Raw genomic sequence first — 22,680 nt, forward strand, 5'->3', positions numbered from 1 at the left:
ATGCAACGCCTTATACAAGGCTGATCAAAAACCAACAATATTTGTTTTAAATGTACTAAAATTTGTTTGTCAAATCTTAAAGAAGAAAAATGTTTCAAAAAATACATAGCTTAAATTAAATAGTTATAACATATTGTTGACTTATACACCACAATTTTGAATAATAAAATAAATTGAGAGACATGCTTTGTATCAAAATATTACAAGTTATAAAAAAATCCTTAAAAACAACTATCCCTCACAAATTTTTAAAATGCATTTCATTAAGGATCTATAAAATAAACATTTTAGCGGGAAAACCACCCTGTTGGCAGCACTGTTTCGTTAGCCCTTCGTCCTAACGCGTTTGCCCTGCCAAAATACCCTAACGCCTCGAAAACACCAAACCCGAGCGGACATTTTTTATTTGTGGAGCGCGCAACAAGAACGAGAAAAGAAACCGAAACGGAAAGCAGGCAAAAAGAGCTGCTGCCAGTGTAGAATCGCAAAGCAAAGAAAGAAGCAAGTGCGTGTGTTTTTAAACCGAAACCGAGAATCGAGCCAGGTAAATTGCACTTTAAGTCATAAGAAGATCAGACAATGCAGGCGTAATTTAAAAAAGAAAAGCATTTAAAAGAAACCAAAGCCAAGCAGGCAGACGGCTTTTGAGTGTGAGTGTGTTAGTGTGCGTGTGCGTGAGTGGTGCTACTTTTGAAATTCTCTACACCCGCTCTGTACTTCGCGTCTGTTTGAAAGGATGAAATTGTGAACGAAAAAGGAGACGAATGGGTATCCAATGAAAAGTTAATAACTGGTTTAACAAAATGCTTACTGTATTCGGGGCACAAGTGTTTGTAAAAGAGACGCCCGCCGACGCACACACATACACAGGCAGGAAAAAAGGACGCCATGGAAGGCGGCTTAGTGTGTGTGAGCGATGGAAGAAAGAAAGAAAGAGGCAGTGAGAGAGAGGGACTGTGCAGAAGATCATCAAATTTAGTTAAATTAATTTAAAGAGACTCTCCTTTGTTCGAAACCCCCGCCCCCGCAAAAGCCTTGCTTCGAAGTTCGCCACTTTGGAGTAGTTGCCTTTTTACGAAATTTTTTGGGTGTGCCGCCTTCAATGCGTCGGCGTTGCCACCACGTCGGCGTCCGCAGCAGCAGCGCGGGCAGCGACGCCGGCAGAGGCAAACACCATGCCGGTGTGGCTTTGTATCCGTTTCGCTCTCGCAGTCTCTCTCTCTCCCTCTCTGTGTGTGCGGCTCAGCCGCTCTCTCCTTGTGACTCTCCTTCGCCTCGCCTCCTGCCCCCCGCTATTCGCTCTTGTCCTTTGTGCCATCGCTTCGCCTTGACTTCTGGTTCATTGTCGTTGTCTCCTCTTTGTTTGCATTGTACGCCTGATTACACTTGCCAACATGTTTCTCCTTCTCCGCTAAACATCCTTGTGCAAGGTGCACTTATGTAGCGAGTGCTCACTGTGGCCACTCGATCTTTGCGTGTATGTATGTTGCCGTTCCCCTTTTGCGTCTCAGTTTACTCAGATTATCGATACGAGGATCGTCTTTTCTTTTTTGTTTTTCCTACACTTTTGTTGCAAAAAATTGCGTCGCACTTTGTGCAGCGTCAGTTTGTCAGTTAGCCAGTCCGTCAGTCACTCAGTCGTTCAATCGCTCAATCGCAGACGGGCAGACAGCCACCGCCCTAACTGGCGTCGCCTACATGCCTTTGTATGGGTGTGTAAGCGTGTGTATGTACTTGCGTGCCTGCCTGCATGTGTATGGGTCCTTTACGAATGGAGTGGGTGGGCAGAGGCCGAGGAGGAAGAAGAAGAAGAAGCGCAATCACAAGATTTTCGATTGTCAACTGCAATTTGAATTGTTTAGAGGGGTACTTTGCAAACTATTTGCAACTCGGAATGCAAATTCATTAATCATAACCTTAGAGGATAGTGTGATAATTCCAGTCAGGTCGCCATAAGCAATATAACCCTGTTGTCTTAAGCAAACTAATCTATTTATGATATGATTACGGATTGCTTGAAATAAGTATCTATGTTAAAGGCTTCAAGAAAAGCAAATTTACCCACATTTTGATGATATTTTATGATATTTTTGATGTTTCATTTGCATGAAATAAGGAAATAATCGTTTAGATTTTAGAAAACAAGGGAACTTCCCCAAATAGTTATATTTTTTAAATGTTTGAAAAATTTAATAGTTTTCATGGTCTTTTCATGCATTTGTTTTAAGCATTTGTGTCTTAGAAGAACAAATTGTACTCATCAAATCAGCTTAACACGAAATGTTTATTTATTTGAACAAATTTAATGTTCAACAGATCCGTTTAATATTTTGGATATGGTATAAAAATAGTTCTTTATTTTCTAATATGGGTTTGAGAAAATGTGGCGCCTTTAGGCCCCTACATTATATTTATTTGGTAAATTCTACCATAAGTTTTCAAAGAACTTCCCAAGTGACCTGACCCAGTTTAGGAATTATAATTTAAAATAAAGTGCGAAATAGTACAAGTTCCATTCACATCTTTTAAATATAATACGAAAGGAATTTGCATTCCGATTCTAAAGGCAATTCAAACCCAAAGTGTAAACAATTGATTTGTTTCGGGGAGTTGGCTGCGATTTCAGGTAGTGGTCTCCATGTGAATGTTATCTTTAAAATGCTTGAAGCCAAGGGCTCCATAGAATTCGTGGCGGGTTTCCCTTGAAGTCGACTCGAATTACGTGTACATATTTACCAGTCGTTCACTGGGGACGAATATAATGCCTTTATTGGCGAATTTGTCACCGTTTGCTCAAACGCCAGTAAACATTGCACTGCGATGGGGAGGGGCTGAGGGCAAATATACCGTTTCGTCAAGTGCGATTCGCGGTTAACCGGCAGTTCTCGAAGCCACATTTGGCCTTAAGTTTGTCGATTAGGAAGAATTGGTAGAAAACAGAAATCTATGGAATTTCGACACAACTTTAAGTGCTAAAGACCATACCTTTTCTAAAATGATGTTTAATGAAGAGTAAAGCTTGAGATAATTGTTATTTTTAGAGTCTTCTATTGTTATAAAATATTTGGGAGACAGATTGTACTGTTAGATTCTTCACCTTTGCGTTCCACAGCTTTAAAAGTTTGGTTCTATAAGAAGTCTATTCTCCTTGGGAGTTATTTCATTATATTTCTGTTATAATAGTCGGAGTCTAGCTACTTCCCGGAATGAAAGTAAAACTTGTGTATTTCAATGTAACCCATCCGATCTAATAAGACTGGACATTCTCGATCACACGTTTGGCCCTAACTTTGTCGATTAGAAAGAATTGGTGGGAAACTTAAAAATCTTTGGAATTGAAATGAGAGCCTTCTATTGATATGGAATTATTGGGCGATAGAACTGTACCGTAAAGTTTTTCTCATATGAGTTTCACTTCTATAAAAGTTCCGTTATACAGGATGTTTACTTTCTTCGGGAGTTCTTATATCATTATATTATATTATAGATACTTCCTGGAATGAAAGTAAAACTTGTGTATTTCAATGTAACCCATCCGATCTAATAAAACTAGGAATTCTCAATTACACGTTTGGCCCTAAATTTGTCGATTAGAAAGAATTGCTGGGAAACTTAGAAATCTTTGGAATTTTGGGAGCCTTCTATTGACATGGAATAATTGGGCGATAGAACTGTACCGTAAAGCTTTTCACATATGAGTTTCACTTCTAAAAAAAGTTCCGTTCTACAGGAAGTTGACTTTCATCGGGAGTTCTTATATCATTATATTATATTATAGATACTTCCTGGAATGAAAGTAAAACGTGTGTACTTGAATGTAACCCATCCGATCTATTAAATCGCAGAACAAAAACGCAAGTTCCAGTCGAAAAAGAGAGGTCTGCCCGGCCATTTGTGCGAAACACATGAAGCTCAAAGTCCGAAGCTCAATTGGGGAGCATGGGGATATGGGTATAAGTAAGCCAAAGTGTTGAGAGGTCCCTTGTCACCGATACGCGATATATGGTAGACTCATATGTATTGTGTACACAGAAAGCGAGCGAAATTCTCATTTAATATGCAAACATCTGTGTGAAAGATGTTCGAAGGCTGTGGCTGCCTCTCGGAGTGGAAAATGCTCCCAGATTGAGCAGATTTTCATTTTACGTTTTCTTTTCGAAAAGACGGAGCGATATTCCCCCCACCATTGGGACCACTTGAAGCCACTAATTCCCCAGGAATTCGGTTTGGTTCGGGCACACAAACATAATTGCTGGGGGTGCACATTATTTTTGTTGTTCCTGTTGTTTCTAGAGGCATTTGGCGTGGAGAATGGGCATTGTATTAATGCCAAATCAACAGAAATGTGGAAAATAGAGAAATATGTGTTGTAGTCCGCACTAAAAATCAATCGCAGTAGCCCCAGAAACAAAAATAAACAAATGCGAGCGAGGCGAAGATAAGCGGCCCTGGTTGAAACGATCCAATACGATCCCATCCCGATCGAGAATGTTATTTAAATTCAAGCTCTCGGTGGCGTTCGATTTCGTTGTTGCGGTTTTCTGATTTGCCTTTGTTGTGTGTTGCTTATCAAAGCCGCTGTTTGTTTTAAGTTTCGAAGGTACAGTAAATACAGAAAAATTGTTTATAGTAGTCCAAAATATACGAATTTCTAGGAAGAAAGGCATTTTCAGCTACTTTTTGATTATATTGAAATTATATAATACAATTTCTGGAGATAGAGTGTAATACTATGGGTACAAAGCAAGAGCAAGATTCAGGTGTTCGAATATTTATTGTATCTTTTTTCATTGTACTAAGATCTCTTATGGATCAAAATCTTTTGGATTTCAATACTAAATTATGGAAACTTAGTCATCGGGCGTTGTATCGATGTTTGTAGATTTCACCGTGTCTTTTTTCTTTGTAGTAGGATCATTATAGATCATTATCATTTTTTTTGGGACTTTGGAAGTTGTGTCGATGACGTACTGTATGTAGCTTTTGAATTTTTAAAAATTTCGAGGGCGTTGTTTCCAAATATGTGTTCTTGGTAACTATTTGGAAACAATTTACGTTTTAAAATTGAACTGCAAATACTTTCAGTGCATTGGAAAAGGTACCCCAATGCATTATGTAGATTTCAATCTATTGGATTTGATCAGTAAGTCTTGTTAATGGGAACTACTTCTGTTAGAAGCCGGGGTTCCATTAACCCTGCGACCACAGCAGCGATTTATCTTGAATTGGAGTGAAGTTTGGAGAATGGAGAGTGGAATACCCCCACGAAATGCAATTACTTTCCCATTCGAGGGCGAAAATTAAATAACAATACAAGAGTCCCGTTTAATGTTACACCATATATTTCGGTGATTCTTCACGCCTTCTCTTTCTCTTGAGTGTAGATTGTGTGTGTGTGTGTGAGTGAGGCTCCCCGTTGCACACACATGTGTGCATTGTATTGTTTATTCCCGCTGCTTTTGCTCATGCTTCTGTTTTTGTTGCTACTGCTGTTGCATGTGGGGTCATTGTGTGAATGGCAGCAAAATAAAGCAATAAAGCATACGCATCGACGCCGCCAAGGCTCATTAGTTTGTTATTGACCAAGGAGTGAGAAGAGGAAGAAGAAGATGGGGGAGGGGGAGGGAGAAGGGGGTGGGGGCACCAGGAGCACGCCTTTATCTTTATCGGCAGCTGACGGTCAATAAGTGTATGCATTCATGTGTGAGTATGAGTATGCCCGCATTTCTCTGCTTCTGCTTCTGTCTCTCTGCTTCTTTTGACTCCACTGCTTCCGGCTGGCGTCGCTGCCGCAGCCGCTGCCTCTGTCGACGTCGCTGCCTCTGCCCCTGTCAACTGCAAGAGAAGTTTCTGCTGCCATTGATCGCGACTCGCTCTCTCAGTCATCGTTTTTCGCTCGACTTTAACGGTTCTCGTGGGGATTTAATTCCAATACCAATTCCAGCCTGTAAAACAAAAAGTAAAAGACGCGGAGTGCCAAGCGATTAAACTATTACTCTCACTTGTTAATTGCACCGTTAACACAGTTAGTTTTGCATCCAGTTAAGAGAGAGACAGAGAAAGGGTAGAAGAGAAAGAAAGAGACCACCCGCGCGGTTGGCAAAAACGGAAAAAGGAAAAATAGTAAGTACCACCGGAAATCGAAGAAAGAGGCAGGCCAAACACCACAAAGGGGTCTAATGAATTATGTATTAAAAAAAAAAAAAACAAAGATCCATTTACAACAGACACACTTCGAGAGTGCCCACTGTGAATTTCTAATCAGAAAAGCTGTGTGCCGCAGCTCTTTGCGGAAAATGAATGCTAATTGGCCACGCTGCCTAACTTGTTGTTGTTACCACTTTTTAATACACAACTTACAACTGTCGCACGCCTCTCGGAGTTTTAATTAACCGCAACGCTAAGTGCTGAGAGTGAGAGAGAGAGGGGTAGTCAGGAGGACAAGGGGAGACCGAGAGAATCAGCAAAGAGAGTTGGAGCTCCAGCAGGAAAAGAGAAGAAAAGCGAACCGGTTTAGTGGGCGCTCTGGTTCTTGTTTTTTTTTTCTCCTGCTTTCCTCCGATTTACTTTGTGTTCATTTATCCTTTTTTTTTTGCTCCTACTGAGCCATGAAAAAGGAGAAGGCGAAGAAGAAGTGGAAGAGATGACTGTGCGTGGGCAGGCGACAAATTTATTGGCACTTATTCGCTCATTCCCGCTCTTCCGCCCTTTCTTGTCTATAATGTCTATAGGAACGAAAAAAGGAAGCCCCCAAGCTTTGAATATTCAAATATTTATTGTAATTATTTTCAACACCAGCCCACAGAACAGTTGATTAAAGTGCGCGATCATTTGATACCCTGTGGAGGGAAAGGGTATGTTGAATATGTGTCAAGAATGAGGGGTTAAACATAGAATCTACCAAAAATAAAGAATATAACAATACATGATCTGTCTGTCTTTAATAAAGACAATTTAGTCTCATAATACCATACAGATATTAATTAAAGGTTATCAAATTTTGACTAAAATTCCAGACAAGTAGAAAATAAAATAATGATAAACTTATCTATCAACCCCAAAAATATAACATTTGTTGGTTCTTTAAAAGTTATCAGAAATAGATAACTTCCAGACAGAATTAGAAAGTAGAAAAATAACAATAAACTAATCTTCAACCTGAACCATATCTTCCTGAGGTGAATTCTTAACAAAAGTTACCAAAAAGAATTCTTCACCATGAACCCCAGAGAGACCCATCACTGCTACTTGTCTTCCAGATTACACATTGTTGAAATATTTTCAAGTACTATACACACGCAGCCCCCCGGCAACATTTTTCGTATGCCATTTCGGGTTTTGCGCCTTGCAAAAAGAAGTTGGCATACGTCGTAGCCAGCTAGACATCATATATGTAAATAGAGAAACGTACGTACAAAGACATATCGGACGTTCTCAACGAGCTCATAAAATTTTACGGTTCTTGCTGATGATTTTATGCGTTTTGGGTCTCATTATATTTCGTACATATGTGTGGTGTGATTCCGATTGTGTGTGGGGCTGTTTTGATAGTTTTTGAATGGCAGGCCAAGAGAGGAAGAAGATATTTTCAAGTGCGTCTAATTTTACGATCGATGGATGCCCCATACCACCATTTTTCTTTTTCTTTCGCTGGCTTGTTTGCTTGTGTGTGGCGGAGTAACCGAGAATATCTTGAAGATATGATAAAAACCGGCTAGATAAGCCGGTCGTATCTGTATCTGCTGCTGTCAAGTTGTGGAAAACTTGACTGGAGCACGTCTCTACAATGTGTACACTCTGCAAGTTCTTATTTTGTTTGTGGGGCAGGTAATGTTTGCCAAGATCACCGAGATCACTGAGACTTGCCAAACATGCTTAATTTCTGGTGAAATATTTCGCCAAAACATACATGGGTGGAACATAATAATGATCACGTAGTACGTTCTCATATCTCACTCTTTTGAGGGCTGTGCGTAAAAAAATCCCCTGCATTCTGTGAATCACTTGCGCTGATATGGATTTTCTTTGTTTTCCTATAAGTATTGCACTTATCAATTGAGCAGGCGTTTTCCTGTACACCGAACTTCCCCACTCCCTTCCCAAAAACACGGCTTCCTTTAGTCTTATCGGCATTATTAACACATATATAGAAGAATAGGTTTCTGGGTACCGTTAGCATGATTCTTTTTTTAGTTTTGGCCATGGGAATGTATCCATATCAAAAGTGATTGTAAAGACACACGAAATCAAAGGGAGAGTGAGGTTGTCGGTTGTCAGTAGTCAGTTGTCCAGTCAGAACATTCCGATTCCGAATTGACCGGAAATGATAATTGAAAAAAATATTTTCTCTTTTCTTTGGGTCTTGTCAACTTGTGCGTGCGATGATATGTATGTGTGCAGGGGAGTGTGTGTACTTGCTACTAATTATGGAATGCATTCATTTTACGTATCGTATCATTTTCATTATGCCACTCCAGTACAGTATTCGCCGCAGAGCAACAACAATTATATCCGGTGGTTACTTGAGACACCCAATGTTTGCTCTTTACTCGGTTTCGTTCTTTTCTCCTTTTTCTTGCATATTTTGCCTTAGTGGTTTGGAAACTTTGGGTTAAAACTTTGTCCCAGACCAGATTTGGGCCCGAAAAAAAAACACTGTAAATCTGAGGGAAGTTTGACATGAGATTTCTGCATGCAAAGTTGTTTTCCAGACAGACAGATACTTTTTGAATTCAATAAGCTTATCAGATTGAGAGAATTGATTAGCATGCAATTAGAAAAGTGCAGATCTGCTCAACTTTGGATTAATGCGACTATTTATAAGACTGATAAGCAAAAATAGCGTTTTAATTTTGAAATACGTTCTAGTCAATTGATTGATATGATAATAAAAGTATGAGTTGCTTTTAAGGCTGTGTCTAGAGTCTAGACAGACAAATTGTTTCGTTATTTTGCATGTGCATCTAAATGATTCTTAAAGCTCTTTATAAACCAAGAATATTTTTGTTAAAAGAACCATTTAACCATAAAGTTTTCCTTTAAAACAGATAATATTGCTTATAAGTAATGGGTTATATGCTGAAATATAACATTTACTCAGTAGCTCAGTAATGATATTACAAAACCCCTGATAGCAAGTGCATTTAAGTATTCGGTTTCCTTTAGCTAAACCCATTTTTCATGTCGTTGGTTCTTTTTATTCGCACGCTTTTTGGGAATCATCTTTATCTTTTTTTAGCCTGCCAATAAGATTGCATCCGCATTGTGTGCGTCTTTATGTGAGCGTACTTTTGCGTGGGGGGCCTCAACAAGAATGTTTCTTGATGACAATTAAAGTGGACTGCGGAGCACAGTGTATGCGCTCAATAAAGCCAAATGCATCGTCTGATTGCGGCTTAGGCGTGGCTTATCAACAATGCAATGAAAGTGCACTCTGCTTTCTTCTGCTGCTCCTTCTTTGCCGTCTTATTGTTGTTCTCCCACTCGAAACTTGGGTCTACTTGAGCCTGATTGAGGGAAACTTTCCACTCAATTGAGAGGAGGATGGCTGGACGGATGGATAGATGGACAGATGGATGTTTGATGTGTGTGAGCGATGCCATTAACGATCTCTCTTGATTAGTTTATAAAAGTTCAATTGCGCTGGTGCGCATGCACTCTCCTCACTCCCATTGTCCCTACCACAAATGGTGAAACTTTTCAATTTTAATTGCACAACAATGTACATTTCATGATGCCACACTGCCACTGATCTTGGAGTTGGAATGGGAATGGTATAGGGGATGGGGATAGGGATGGTACGGAAGGCCTGCGCCTGCGCTTGCGCTTTAACAAGCAAAACAACAACAGCGAGGCCAGCATCTCTGGCACACACAAATTAATGTTTGACCGACCGGCCGGCTAGACATTCAGACGGTCATCCAGCCGGCACATTCCAGCACAATCAATTTAATTTACGTATCAAAACGTCTCATCTCTGCGTCCCAGGGTAGTGAGAATGAGATGGCCAGATGGGTGGATAGAGTTGGAAGTATCAGAAAGAGCTGTCAGCTTGGCTTCTTTCGGATATTACTGAATTCCTTAAAATAATCCAATATATCCAATCTATACTATACATTTTATACATTTCTATAAAAAGTAATGGATTTTTGTTTAAAGTATTTTACTCGAATCTTCCGTTAAAAAAATGTAGAGTAATGAGCACTTATTCTGTATATTATCAATATAAACTAGTTCGTCTTATAAAGACTTCGAGCTAGAAACGCTCGAGTTTAGAATAGTGGTTTGAATAAAATTGGTTTGAAATAAAAACTGTAGTTGAAAAAAATATTTTTAAGATGACGATTTAGGTTAGAACCCGCATTTTAGTACTACCTCTATTTTTTAAGCGATACCTCTACATCTTGTGTGTCTTACGTATACTTCAAAATGATATATCTCAACATTTCCAAATAATACCTATTTAACCGAATTTTAGCGTCCTAATAGTTGAATAGATTTATACAGACCCGCATGATCTCTTATCCCTCGATCTATTTTCTAGAATTTTCCAATAGATTTATTTTTCCATTAGTGACTTGACTGCTTTTCTTTGGTCAGCACTATTTGCAGCAGTGTGCAGGAGCTGCAAAGTGATACACAACAGCTTGGAGTGTCAAAATTGATAGGCGGCTGCGTCCGAAAGGGAGGGATTCGGAATGGGATCGGGAATGGGAATGTGTATGGGAATGGGTATGGCATGAATTGAAGCTCACACTCACGCCTCTTTGTGCTGTTGCTTCTTTTTTCGAACACACTCCATTGTTGATAAATGCGCTTTTATTTATAGACTGCGGCTGCTGTTTTGTGAGCTGCGAGCTGTGAGCTCTGCTCTGCCCTGTGTTTTTCTTTGTCGTCTATTGGCTTGACACTTAAAGGGGAGGGGATCTGTGGAAAGGGAGGGGGGCTAAGTGAGGGGAGGGCGTGTGAAAGTGGGCGCACATGTCAAATGCTATGTCTAATTGAATTAAAGTAATAAAAAACCAAGACACAAAGGCACCGAAAACTGTCGTTGTTGTCCGCCCATTAAGTCATTTTCATAGATTACAAATTTAGACAGGCCCATTCCACCCTAGAGTCACTGTCAACCCCCAATTATCAATCTCCACGCCTCTTGAATCAATTTAGAAAACTGCAGTGGCACTTTTTTAATTCGGGTAACAAAAAAGTTGTATTAGGTTTTGGAAAATGATAAAGAAACGTGTAGTTTAACTGTTTAGATGATAAAATACCTGGTTTTAAAGTTAGGAACCCAGTCAAGTTTTTCCACCGATCTGGCAACCCCACATGTCCTAATGCATTGAATTATTTTCGGACCGCACTCAATTATTTTCACACTGCAGAGGGTTGTGGGCAAAGGAGGCGAAGGAGGGGGAGGACCAGGACGAGAAAGTTAAAGAGAAAGAGGGAGAAACAACAGTTGTTGCTAGGTTGGCATGGCGACGTGCAATGACCAGAGACCCGTTAATGTTATTATTGTTGTAGTTCCTTGTGAAATGCCGGCAACCCTCGCTCTCTCAAATCCTGCCGCTCTCTCTCTCTCTCCCTCTCTCGATGTCCTTTTCCTTGATGCGTCATGCGCGCCAGTTTACTTGCGCTTTTATGTTATTACCTTTTTGGTCTAAATTCAGTGGGTATAGGGGGTGCTATTCCCACATATTTTGGCCATTACTCATCCAGTTTGGATAGACATAGGCCAGGAATTAATAGCCTCATTCTCTCCATCTCCACATCGAATATATGTCTCTCTGCCTCTGGCTCCGTTATCACTCCGATCGAAATACATAACCGAGGAGCTTGAGTTGGCCCGGTATTGTACGGTTCGGTACGGAACGGTACGGTATGGTATGGTATATGTATGGTATTGTGTTGTCTCGTATTAATTGCTGCGTCGGGTTCGTTGAACCCACAGAGTCTTGAAACTTGAGGTCTCTTGTCTTGTTACGTATTTAAATTGATATGATGTATTTGTGCCGAGTGCACGAATGTACGCCTTCGGTGCAAATTTAAAGCTTTGAGTTCTATTTCTAATTGGAAATGTTATCTCTTGAGGTATATTTTTATAAAGACTGTTGGGTTATATTTGAAGACGGAACTTTGGAAACTATTAAGACCTTCGCAGAATAGCACTATATTAGTGATTTTTTGTCTCAATCAAATCCAGAAACGGAAAATCTTATAGAAATATAATAGAAACTAGAACAAAGTGGCACGCCCTTTGTTCTATGATAACATCTTACTGATTCATATCTCTTCGAGGAAACTCCAATATCAGAACGTTTTAATTTACGTCTATTAGTAGGCAGGGAATCATATTTATTCGCTTCCTGTCCAAGCTTTGACTCATTTCCACTAACTAGGCAATAATAAGTTGAGGGTAATGAGTCACTGATGGATTCCCGGAGAATTCTCAATTTGCATATGGCTCACCACGTGCCGGTGGTGCGTGTGTGTTTGTGTTTAAAGGTGGAGATGGATGAGGAAGTGAAAGTGGGTGGGGTATGGAGATGGGTCGGATGTGGGAGGCTGTTGATTCACAGGGTCTAGATAAAGCGGTCGAAACAGCTGCTCTTTTCAGCCTTTTTCGTGTGTGTTGCCGCCATTTTTTAACTGCACACGTACGTACACACCTTCCCCATTTTATTTGCACTTACAACCCCTAAAAAATGCAAACTTTTTGTTGTGCCCACCTCTCACCGCCCAAAAATGTTCGTTCTTTGCTACGGTTTCTGTTTCATTCACTCTGGCAAAAATTTTGTGTGTAATTCGATTTTGCTTGAAAATGACGCATTGCATGCTTAAAACCAGCCCCTACCATCCCACCTTCCCATTTCTGTTTTCTTTGCTGCGGTGTCTGTTTCGTTGTTTCATATAAACTTCCCAGTAAAAAGAAAAAGTGTCGATGAATCATGGGAGGCGCTCGAATTGTTTACGATTACGGCCGTCTGGTTTGGCAGTTACAGTACTTTCTCGGTAATTGAAGACGTCGGCTTTAGTATTTTTTAGAAATCAGTTCTATTATTTAATAATTTCATAATATTTGCAATACTCTGATTATTTAGTGCAACCTATTGTAGTTCTAAAGCAAGTTCATCTTAATAACTCTGGTAAACTTAGAAAAGGATTATCTATTGAGAACTACCAATTAACCTTAATATTATTAAATGCTCTCAAGATGATATAGTTGGTTTTATTACTATAGTCGATCTACTTTACCGTAGTTTCTTTCTTTAAGGGCCAGCAAATTCGATTATTATATTTGTTGAAAACTGGTGCTATTCTAAAGCCAGTTCATCTCAAGATTTCCTAACTAAGGTAACATCTTCATCAGACGCACTTCTAATAGTATATATAGCAAACTGTAATAATAAACTTGTTAATGCAGTCGTTCCACTTTATCGTAGTTCCTTTCTTCATGGTCTTGCCAATGTGATAAGCTCTCAATGGTTGATGCAATCGAGACAATCCTTAATGAGGTCATCGAATTGCATTGAAAGATCTAGAGTGCGACTCACTGAAAATGTCAATCGCAAAAATAGGAAAAAACACAGGCTAAAAATAAAATGTGCCGCCGTACTTGTGCCATTTCCCACTCTACTACACTGTTTCGCATTTAAACTAATTACTCACTTCGATTCATTCTTTCAGTTTACACTAGCTAACTAAAGGAGGATCAGCCTAAAAGAAAAATGGGTAAAGCTCAGAGCAAGCGTTCAATCGACATCACCACCGATCCCAAGAAGGTCGGCGAGGGCGATGAGGTGGCCGGCAAGGTGGAGAAGATTGATGTGGACCAGAAGACGGACGCACCGGTGGTGAATGGGGATGCTGCCACGCCCAAAGATGGAGGCGATGAAGCGGCGACAGGAGAGGTAAGTAAAATATTGAAACCCATAAACAAGATCGATTTTTAGTTACCTATGTATATTTCTTACAGAAAAAGGAAACAGAGGAGCATTCCGAGAACGACAAAGATCTGACCACCGAAAAGAGTGCCGCAGCTGCTGAGGGTGGCGATGCGGCCGCCGTTGAAACTGCCAAGGGTGAAGAGGGTTCCCCCAAGGAGGGCGCCGCTGGCGAGGACATCACCCCGCTGGCCGACGAAAGCATCAAGTCCAAGTCCAAGAAGGACAAGGTCAAAAAGAAGTGGTCCTTCCGCAGCATCTCCTTCGGCAAGAAGGACAAACAGAAGCCGGCCAAGTCGGAGGAGGCTGTCTCGCCCACCTCTGGCACAACGTCGCCCACGACGGCCGAAGCAGAAGGTGCTCCTGCCGCAGATGGTGCTGCCGCGGAGCCAGCGGCTGCCACAAATGGCGAGGCCGACAAGCCAGCTGAGGTAAGTAGAATGGACTAAAGGATAAATGTCCAAATTAATAACATTATGATTGTATTTTCATCAGAATGTCACTGCCGAGAGCAGCAGCGAGGCGGCGTCCAAGGATGAGGCCAAGCCCGCCGAGAACGGATCGGCGAGCGAGCAGGAGAAACAGGCCAACGGAGAAGCCGAAAAGGCGGCGCCAGCACCAGCCACAGTTGTTGAAGAAGCGGCAAAGCCCAAGCCCGTCGAGGAACCAGCCACAGTTACTGCCACCGAGTCGAACACCACTGTCACTGCCACCGCCACTGTAACTGCCACCGAAGAAGTTGCCGTGAAAGAGAGTTCCCAGCCAGAGCCCGAAGTGGTTACCAATGGACATGGAGCCGGAGAGGCGCTGACCAATGGATCAAGCAATGGACACGCCGAATCCCCGGTCGCCGAGACCGCACCAGCCGCTGACAACATTCCAAGCAACAACGTTGATGACGAGCAGCCGCACCAGAATGGCACCAATGGCACCACCACGCCCCCGCCCACTCCCGTGGCCGTTGAGACCGAGAAGGGACAGCAAATTGAGGTAAACAACACAGCAAATACAAGAACAGACAGCACTACACAACAACACAACAGCAAAAACTCCACTGTAAATACAAGTACAACAACAACAACTAAAACCACAACTGAAATCACAGAGAACACTGCACTAAAACAAATAAGTACCGAAACAAGCACTGTGACCGAGACCGTTGTAGCAGCCGCAGAGTTAGTTCAGACCCAAACAATCCTAACCAAAACAACCAACACGATCCTTCCCACCTCCCACACGCAGGCCAGCAACGAAGTGATTGAAGCAGCAGTAGCAGCAGTAGAAGCAGTGGCAGCAGAGATCACCACCAGCAGCAGCCAAGCGGAGGAGGAAGTTGTGGCGGCGATCATCAAGGCGGTTAGCAGCGAACTAGAAGCCGAAACGGAGACTGAGACGGAAGCCGAGGGATTCGTAGTTGTTGCTCCAGTGTCCACCGAAGTCCAAGTCCCTGTTTCCACTTTACCTGTTGAACCCGTGGCTGAAATTCCTCATGTGGAAACTGAAACGGTGGCTCAAGTTCCCGAAGTTGAAATTGAATCCGTGGCTCCATCTGTTCCGGAAGCGGAAGTTCCTGAAGTATCCGAAGTTGAATCCGAATCCGTAATTGTGGACACTTTGAGCAGCAGTCCGCCGCCTCCATTGCCCAAATCCCCGCCTCCATCTCGTGTCTCCGCCTTTGTCCTGTCCGATGAAATTATCGAGGAGCAGGTTACCCCAAACACACCCGAAGTAAACGAAGTAGGGCGCGATGAAATCGAACAGGAGGCCATCAGCATTGTAGCCGAGATCACCGAACAGGCAGCAGAAATTGTCACCGAAAAGGAGAAACAAGAAGAGAATGCCAAGGAGCAAGTGGAGGAGGAGTCTGTTCCTCAAGTAGTTGAGGAGACCCTATCCCCAGTAGAAGTTGAGGAGTCAGTATCTCCAGTAGAAGTTGAGGAAGTTACACCAGTTGAAAGCGAAGAAGTTACGGCTCCTTCTCCAACGGCTGATGTACAGGAAACCATTGAAGATCGAGCCTCATCCGATGAAGAAGAATCTGTCCCAGTTCCTGCTCCCGCTCCCATTGATCCTGCGGATGTAGTTTCAGCTGTTTTGGATGAGGAAAATATTGCAGTCACGGAATCTGTAGATTCCGAAGTACTGAAGGAAACTATTAGCATCAGCTCCACTGAAGAATTTGCTGATGAGCAGGCGGCAAACGAAAATCAGGCTGAAACCATCCTATTGGGACAGCCAGAACCTGTTGAGGAGGAAGTATCAGAGCAAGATGTCATATCCGAGGGTGCGCATAGCGATAACGATAAGGAGAACGAAAACGAAAGCGACCTGGTGGGAAAAATCATTAGCGATCTGGATGCCCCGGTCGCCAAAGCTGGTGTCGATCTTCTGGCAGAGTTGGATGCGAGACCCGCGACGGATCAGGAGGGCGAGAGCAACAACAAGGTGAATAGCAACTGGCAGTGAGTCTGCAACTCCAACTCTTCAAAACACATCGACTTGAACACACCATATTACCATTCTTGCATCTGCCGCTCCATTTTGGTGGGCATGGAGTTTTGTGTCCTGGGCGTGCTTCTCCTGCTTTCTCCAATCTCTCTCTGTGTGTTTTTTGTGTGCCTCTCATTCGAATGGCATCAGTAGATCTGCTGCTGGTAGCGCGCTTGTTGCCGTAGTTAATACGTAGTTCGTTAGTGTTTGATATTGATTGAATTGCTCGGGGATTGCATGATACTTTGGGTGATGTGATGTAAAGCGAATGAAGTACGTACTACTAAACTGAGGATAAGCGACTGCATTTTGGTGTATTAACCACAACCACAACCAACCAAGCCCATAAAACACAACTTAAACCGCATTCATCCTAATCCACACACATGCACACAAAAATACAAAACATAAAGTTTAGATACAACAGAAAATTATACCCCCAAATCCCATCTACCAACGCTCTGTCCTAACCCAAAATCTCTGTTTGGCTGTCGTAACTCTTGCGCTCTCACTAAAACCAAAGACCATAAATACACAACTGTACCACACCTAAATGTTGAAAACACACACACAAATCGCTTATTATTAAGTACATTATTTTGTATACCATCTTAATTTGTTTTTTGCGCTGGCAATTGTCGCGTCTTTTCTTTATTTCCCCCTAATTGTTGTTGTTGTGCTTTCAGTTTTCGATATATATTTTTTTTGGCATACAACATGGAATATTATGATCTGAAAGCAGTTAGTAATACATACTTTCCATTGTCTTTCACAGGTGGATCTCGCCAAGGATCTGAAGGAGAAGAATGCCGCGGCAGACGTTACAACACAGGAACAACAGCCCGTTACATGCGAATAATCCTACTCATAATTATTATATATAATATTACATATTATTAAAAAACAAAAACAAAACAACAAACGATACAAGCAACAACAAAAGAACGCAACGTAAAACAACAAACATTTACAAGATAAACGAGATAAAAACAAAAGAAAACAAAACAAAAAACAAGTAAAAAATACATTTTTAAACATTTACATATTTTAAATACTTTTTGTACGAACTTCATATCCCTTAATCCAAGATATACGCAAGCGAAAAGTCAGAGTTACATCCACACCACCACTGCAACCACCACACCCCCTCAAACACCACCCACGCGTGGCATCAATAGTTTTGTATTGGTGCCCCTGAATTCCAGATCGGGGAAGTCCCCCCAAGAAACACATCCATCACCCATCAAGCACACACATCCACCACACATGCGCATACATACCATTCTCATATTGATGATCTTGATAGAAACAAAAAAAAAAGAATCAACAAATCATATACGATGAAAAGATGAAAGTGAGGAGAATTTTTTGAATAATTTCTACTATACATTTAACTGTAAGTTCGAAGAAATTTGTAAAGAATTTTTGGACGAAATATTGGATAAAATATATATTATAAAATATAAAACCCAAAAGCGTGCTTCACTCATATCCACCGGCTGAAAAAAAAAACCAAACACAGAGATACGAAGATACGAACCGCAGAAAGGAAACACTGTTTTCAAAGTTTTAGTTCTGTTTTCGAGTCGAGTCCCAATCCTCTTCTTTAATACACTACAAAAAATAGTTTTTCTTTACAATATACATGAGATGTAACCGAGTGTTACAAAAAATAATAATCATTTGTCCTGGTAAACTGGAGTAAGCGCTAAGATTATGTTCTAAGTACGTTCTTAATATTTCGTAAATGGTTAATTTAACGTAACAAAATGTTACTACAAGACAAACTACAAAAGCTCCAACGAAAGCTTCAAAAGCGAAACAAACGAAACTAAGAAATGATAAAGAAAAGCAAATACTAATTGTGCGTCTTTTGCAACTAAATAGAAAATCCTACTAAGTACACTAAATGTATTCAATAAATTAAAGCGTTAACTTTGCGCTGCGCAACGTAAAGTGTTGGTCAAAAAGAAATTGCCAACCAACAAAAAAGAAAAGAGAGTCCATATATAGGCGAAACCAAAATTGTTTCCAAATCAAATCTAAATCGAGTGGAGGACCTCTCCTGGAGGATTCTCCCTCAACAAGTGACAAAAAAGCGCTGCTTGTGCAGGTGTAGTTGCTGCTGCTTCCGGCGATAGTCCGGCACATTGCGGAGCATGAAGACGGCTGCGAAGAGCACGTAGAGCGAGGAGAGCATGATGAGCACGGGGAAGGAGAAGACGATGTGCGCCATCCGGACCTTTCGCTGCACCGTTGAAGGCGTGTAGACGTAGTCACCTGCGAAAGGATCAAGATCATATTAGATGTAAGGCTTAAAACGACTTCTGGGGAAGGGTCTACAGCTTGAATACAGAGGTCAAGCGATAGTAATCAATATGTTAGGCAAGCTAAGGCACACACAAAAAACTATTGGGTCTAATTGAACAATATAATAGTTAAACTGTCAGTTTGACCAATGAAATATTACTATTTTATGGTAGTTTCACTATTAAATAGTAACCAAAGCAACAAAAATTTTAAATATTTTTTAACCTTTCTTATAGTTACTTAAGTATCCGTACTATTCTGAATAGTCGTTAATCTTTTTTTTTATAGTTACTATCCTTATTGGTAAATTTTAGAGTTGCCTTTTTTTTGTGTGCAGGATTATATATCCTTAAGAGATTGTATTACTATTGAATAGTAACCAAAGCATCTAAAAAATGCACATCACTATTTTAAATAGTTGTTAACCTCACAACAAGTTACTCTCACAACCACAAAGTTACTATTTTATGGTAGTTATACCCGTTACTCGTAGAGTAAAAGGGTATACTAGATTCGTCGAAAAGTATGTAACAGGCAGAAGGAAGCGTTTCCGACCCCATAAAGTATATATATTCTTGATCAGGATCACTAGCCGAGTCGATCTAGCCATGTCCGTCTGTCCGTCTGTCCGTATGAACGCTGAGATCTCGGAAACTATAAGAGCTACAATACTGGGATTAGGCATGAAGATTCCTGAGATTCCTGCGCAGCGCAAGTTTGTTTCAGTAGAGTGCCACGCCCAAACCGCGCAAAACTGTGGCTCCTACAGTTTTGATGCTAGAACAAAAATTTTAACTGAAATGTGTTGTTCTCATCAATACCTACCGATTGACCTAAAAAAAAGTTTGCCACGCCCACTTTAACGCCCACAAACCGCCCACAAACTTCAAAAAATCGTAAATATGAACGCGGATATCTCGGAAAATATCAAAGATAGAGAAACGGGCTTTCAGATTTAGATTCCGTAGGCTTGAGCGCAGCGCAAGTTTGTTACGCGAATATGCCACGCCCACTCTAACGCCCACAAACCGCCCAAATCTGTGGCGCCCACAATTTTCATGCTAGATAAAAAATTTTAACTGAAATGTATTGGTCTTGTCAATACCTATCGATTGATCTAAAAAAGTTTGCCACGCCCACTCTAACGCCCACAACGCTTAAATCTGTCTACCGCCGGTATGTGGCGCATTTGCTGCTTGCATATCTCCATTTTCCTTTGGTCCCTTTACCTGGGTAACGGGTATCTGATAGTCGAGGTACTCGACTATAGCGTTCTTCCTTGTTTTACTATTAAATCGTAAGCAAAGCAACAACAATTTTGAATAGTTTGTAACCTTTCTTATAGTTACGTAAATATCCTTACTATTCGGAATAGTTATTAAACTTTTTTTATAGTTACGTTAGTATCCGTATTGGTCAACTTTACAGTTGCCTTTTTGTTGTGTGCAGGATTATATATCCTTAAAAGGTTGCATTACTATTGAATAGCAACCAAAGCAACTACAAAATGCACATCACAATTTTAAATAGTTGTTAACCATTTCTTATAGTAACTATCTGTATTGGTCAATTTTACCCATAACTTTTTTTTGTGTGCAAGGTAATATATCCTTAAAAGTTTGTATAAGATTGTAAACTCACCATTCCAGCTCTTGTAGGCGCATCTCTCGCCATCGTAGTCGTTCACGCAGAGGCAGGAGTGGAAGACCGTGTTGTTGACCATCGGATGCTGGAAGCAGTGGCCGCCGTTCAGGCAGAAACTGGTGTTGTAAGCCTCGCTGCAGGGCAGCATCTGAATCTCGGTCTCCTTGTTCAACGGGATGGGTGTGCTGGATACAGTCGGATGACTGGATGAGCTCTGGTCAGGTGGCGGTTCTCCTGTGTGCGTGACGGTTTCGGGTGTTGTCACCGTTTCGGAGGCGGCAATGGGTGTACTACTATCGCTGATCAACCAGGTTGCAGTGCTAGATTCGAAGAAATCCGTTTCCTCGGCAGGATCCATGGCATCCGAGTCTGCGTCCGTCTCCACAATGGGCTGTTGGGTTTCCGTCTCCTCGTTGGCATTCGATTCGGGACGCAGCTGCTCGGCCGCCTCCTCCTGGGCGGAATTCTCCAACTGCTTGCGCTGCAGCTCCAGACGATTGAGCAGCTCAACCGCAGTCTCCTGGATCTGCTGCTGCAGCTCGTGGGCATGCTCGTGCATGTGGCTGTGCTGATGCTGCACAATTTTCAGCGTATGCTCTCGGAGCAGTAAGATCCGGCTCGAACAACAATCTGGGGGATTCAGAGGAATGTTTTTGGGATAAAGAGAATCCTTTCTGAACACAATGGAAAAATAGAATGATATCTATCAGATCGAAATGCGCAATAAAAACACCAGCTGAACTACCAACGAATAAACTTTTATAAACATGTATTTTTTTGCTTATTAAAAATGATTGTATGCCCACTTATAAAATGTTTTCTGTTTCTTTGGACGCTTTTTTTTATTTTCAACACCAGCTGAACTACCAACGAATAAACTTTTATAAACATGTATTTTTGAGCTTATTAAAAATGATTGTATGCCTACTTATAAAATGATTTCTGTTTCTTTGAACGCTTTTTTTTATTTTCAAAATAAAAAATTCAGATCTTGAAAAATGATGATTTTTTTAAACATTGTCCTGTAAAATGTATAATCTTATAACAAATCAAGATACCTTAACGATTTTAGAAAAACAAAATTATTGATATAGCGTCAAAAGATATAGTAAATTCAGATTGTAAATTTTATAAATCAATATTTTGATATAATTGATTATAATTTTTTCCCCGCCATAAATAGCTTTTTTATTTGAGAACTTGACAATCCTTTCCTGAATTTTTGTTTGTAATTTAAAATTATTTAGAATTTAGGTGGGGGAACTTACTTGTAACGACGACAATTGTTGACAGCACGAAAATTACTTCGAATATCCGAGTAAATGGGATTTGCATCATTGGAAAACGCTTGTTTGGCGTTCCGAAAAAAAAAATCGGGTTGGTGGACCGATTGTCCACCTCTAGGAGAACTGAGTCAATGGACAGGGGCGAATACGATCTAGGGATCGAGCGGCGTGCTGGCCGCAAATGCAATTTGGCGTCGCAACAGAAGCAGAAACATACTACACACTTGCATCTCCTTGTGGATTTTACTGCAAAATAAAAATAGAACATTTTAGCGCCTCCACATTTTCTGTCACACGAACGCACGCACACACGCGAAACACAATATAGCACTAAAATTTGGTGATCCAAAAGCTTATTATAGAATATTTTCAGACATACTGGAGCAGTAATGTCGCCCGGGAAAGGCTTCGACATTATAATTATTATAATGACTTGTGAATCATTTTATAAATCGGGATAATTAATTAGTTAAACTTAGTGAGCAGCAAGCGCGGGAAGCGGGCTCCTCTCTGCTCTACTTTGATCTTAGGTCTTGTTGCGCGCACGTCGGGAAAGAGACTGAGGAAAACAGAGCCAGAGAAACAGATGGATTCCATCGCATGCGCCATGCCAAGAATATGAATGAAATCGGGGAGAACGAAGAGAGCGCCCCCAAAGAGATGCAATTACCGCCAGAAGAATAGGTGGATATGCAAAGAGCTTAAAGTATGGGTATTAACAGTTATTAGATTTAACTGCCCTTCCCTTTTCGCACTTTTTGTTGCATACTTATAGGGCAAGATAATAGGTAATCTTACAAATCTATAATATCTTTTCCTTTTAATGTTTAGGATCGTAGAAAAGATTGAAAAGCATGATCCACAAATTGGATTTAACTGCTCTTCCTATACGGAAATTTAAGTTGCTTACATATAGATCAAGATAATAGCTAATCTTTCAAATCAATTTATGTTTCTGTTAATGCTTAGGATGATTAAAAAGATAGATAAGCATGTTTCATAAATCT

At 40.9% G+C, this 22,680-nt stretch overlaps 2 protein-coding genes across 6 annotated transcripts; one reads left to right on the forward strand and one right to left on the reverse strand.

The window, feature by feature from the left end:
* The first annotated feature begins 389 nt into the window (after nucleotides 1–389).
* On the forward strand, nucleotides 390–17,908 carry LOC119546279 (A-kinase anchor protein 200). Of its 4 annotated transcripts, XM_037852457.1 has the most exons (6): nucleotides 390–544; nucleotides 13,687–13,910; nucleotides 13,976–14,374; nucleotides 14,439–14,933; nucleotides 15,186–16,388; nucleotides 17,209–17,908. In XM_037852457.1, exons 2-6 carry the CDS (start codon nucleotides 13,728–13,730, stop codon nucleotides 17,290–17,292), a joined length of 2,364 nt encoding a protein of 787 aa, XP_037708385.1. In that variant the 5' UTR covers nucleotides 390–544; nucleotides 13,687–13,727; the 3' UTR covers nucleotides 17,293–17,908. The 4 variants fall into 4 exon arrangements, with proteins under 4 accessions (XP_037708385.1, XP_037708382.1, XP_037708386.1 ...); XM_037852454.1 differs by having other exon boundaries at nucleotides 14,439–16,388; XM_037852458.1 differs by lacking the exon at nucleotides 15,186–16,388 and having other exon boundaries at nucleotides 391–544.
* Nucleotides 17,909–17,991: 83 nt separating this feature from the next.
* On the reverse strand, nucleotides 17,992–22,237 carry LOC119546281 (protein gurken). Of its 2 annotated transcripts, none has more exons than XM_037852459.1 (4): nucleotides 22,053–22,237; nucleotides 21,656–21,919; nucleotides 20,385–21,017; nucleotides 17,992–18,713 (listed from the first exon to the last, which is right to left on the reverse strand). In XM_037852459.1, exons 2-4 carry the CDS (start codon nucleotides 21,723–21,725, stop codon nucleotides 18,514–18,516), a joined length of 903 nt encoding a protein of 300 aa, XP_037708387.1. In that variant the 5' UTR covers nucleotides 21,726–21,919; nucleotides 22,053–22,237; the 3' UTR covers nucleotides 17,992–18,513. The 2 variants fall into 2 exon arrangements, with proteins under 2 accessions (XP_037708387.1, XP_037708388.1); XM_037852460.1 differs by having other exon boundaries at nucleotides 21,984–22,237.
* Between the last annotated feature and the right edge of the window lie 443 nt (nucleotides 22,238–22,680).

Source organism: Drosophila subpulchrella, chromosome 2L, assembly GCF_014743375.2.
Source record: "Drosophila subpulchrella strain 33 F10 #4 breed RU33 chromosome 2L, RU_Dsub_v1.1 Primary Assembly, whole genome shotgun sequence".
NCBI lineage: Eukaryota > Metazoa > Arthropoda > Insecta > Diptera > Drosophilidae > Drosophila > Drosophila subpulchrella.

Bases quoted from the DNA above. Each gene is read 5' to 3' on its own strand.
- LOC119546279 (XM_037852454.1), top strand. From the start codon at position 13,728: ATGGGTAAAGCTCAGAGCAAGCGTTCAATCGACATCACCACCGATCCC. The intron at 14,375-14,438 runs GTAAGTAGAATG...TATTTTCATCAG, and splicing joins AGGCCGACAAGCCAGCTGAG to AATGTCACTGCCGAGAGCAG. The intron at 16,389-17,208 runs GTGAATAGCAAC...TGTCTTTCACAG, and splicing joins AGGGCGAGAGCAACAACAAG to GTGGATCTCGCCAAGGATCT.
- LOC119546281 (XM_037852459.1), bottom strand. From the start codon at position 21,725: ATGATGCAAATCCCATTTACTCGGATATTCGAAGTAATTTTCGTGCTG. The intron at 21,018-21,655 runs GTAAGTTCCCCC...TGAATCCCCCAG, and splicing joins AACAATTGTCGTCGTTACAA to ATTGTTGTTCGAGCCGGATC. The intron at 18,714-20,384 runs GTGAGTTTACAA...ATCCTTTCGCAG, and splicing joins CGCCTACAAGAGCTGGAATG to GTGACTACGTCTACACGCCT.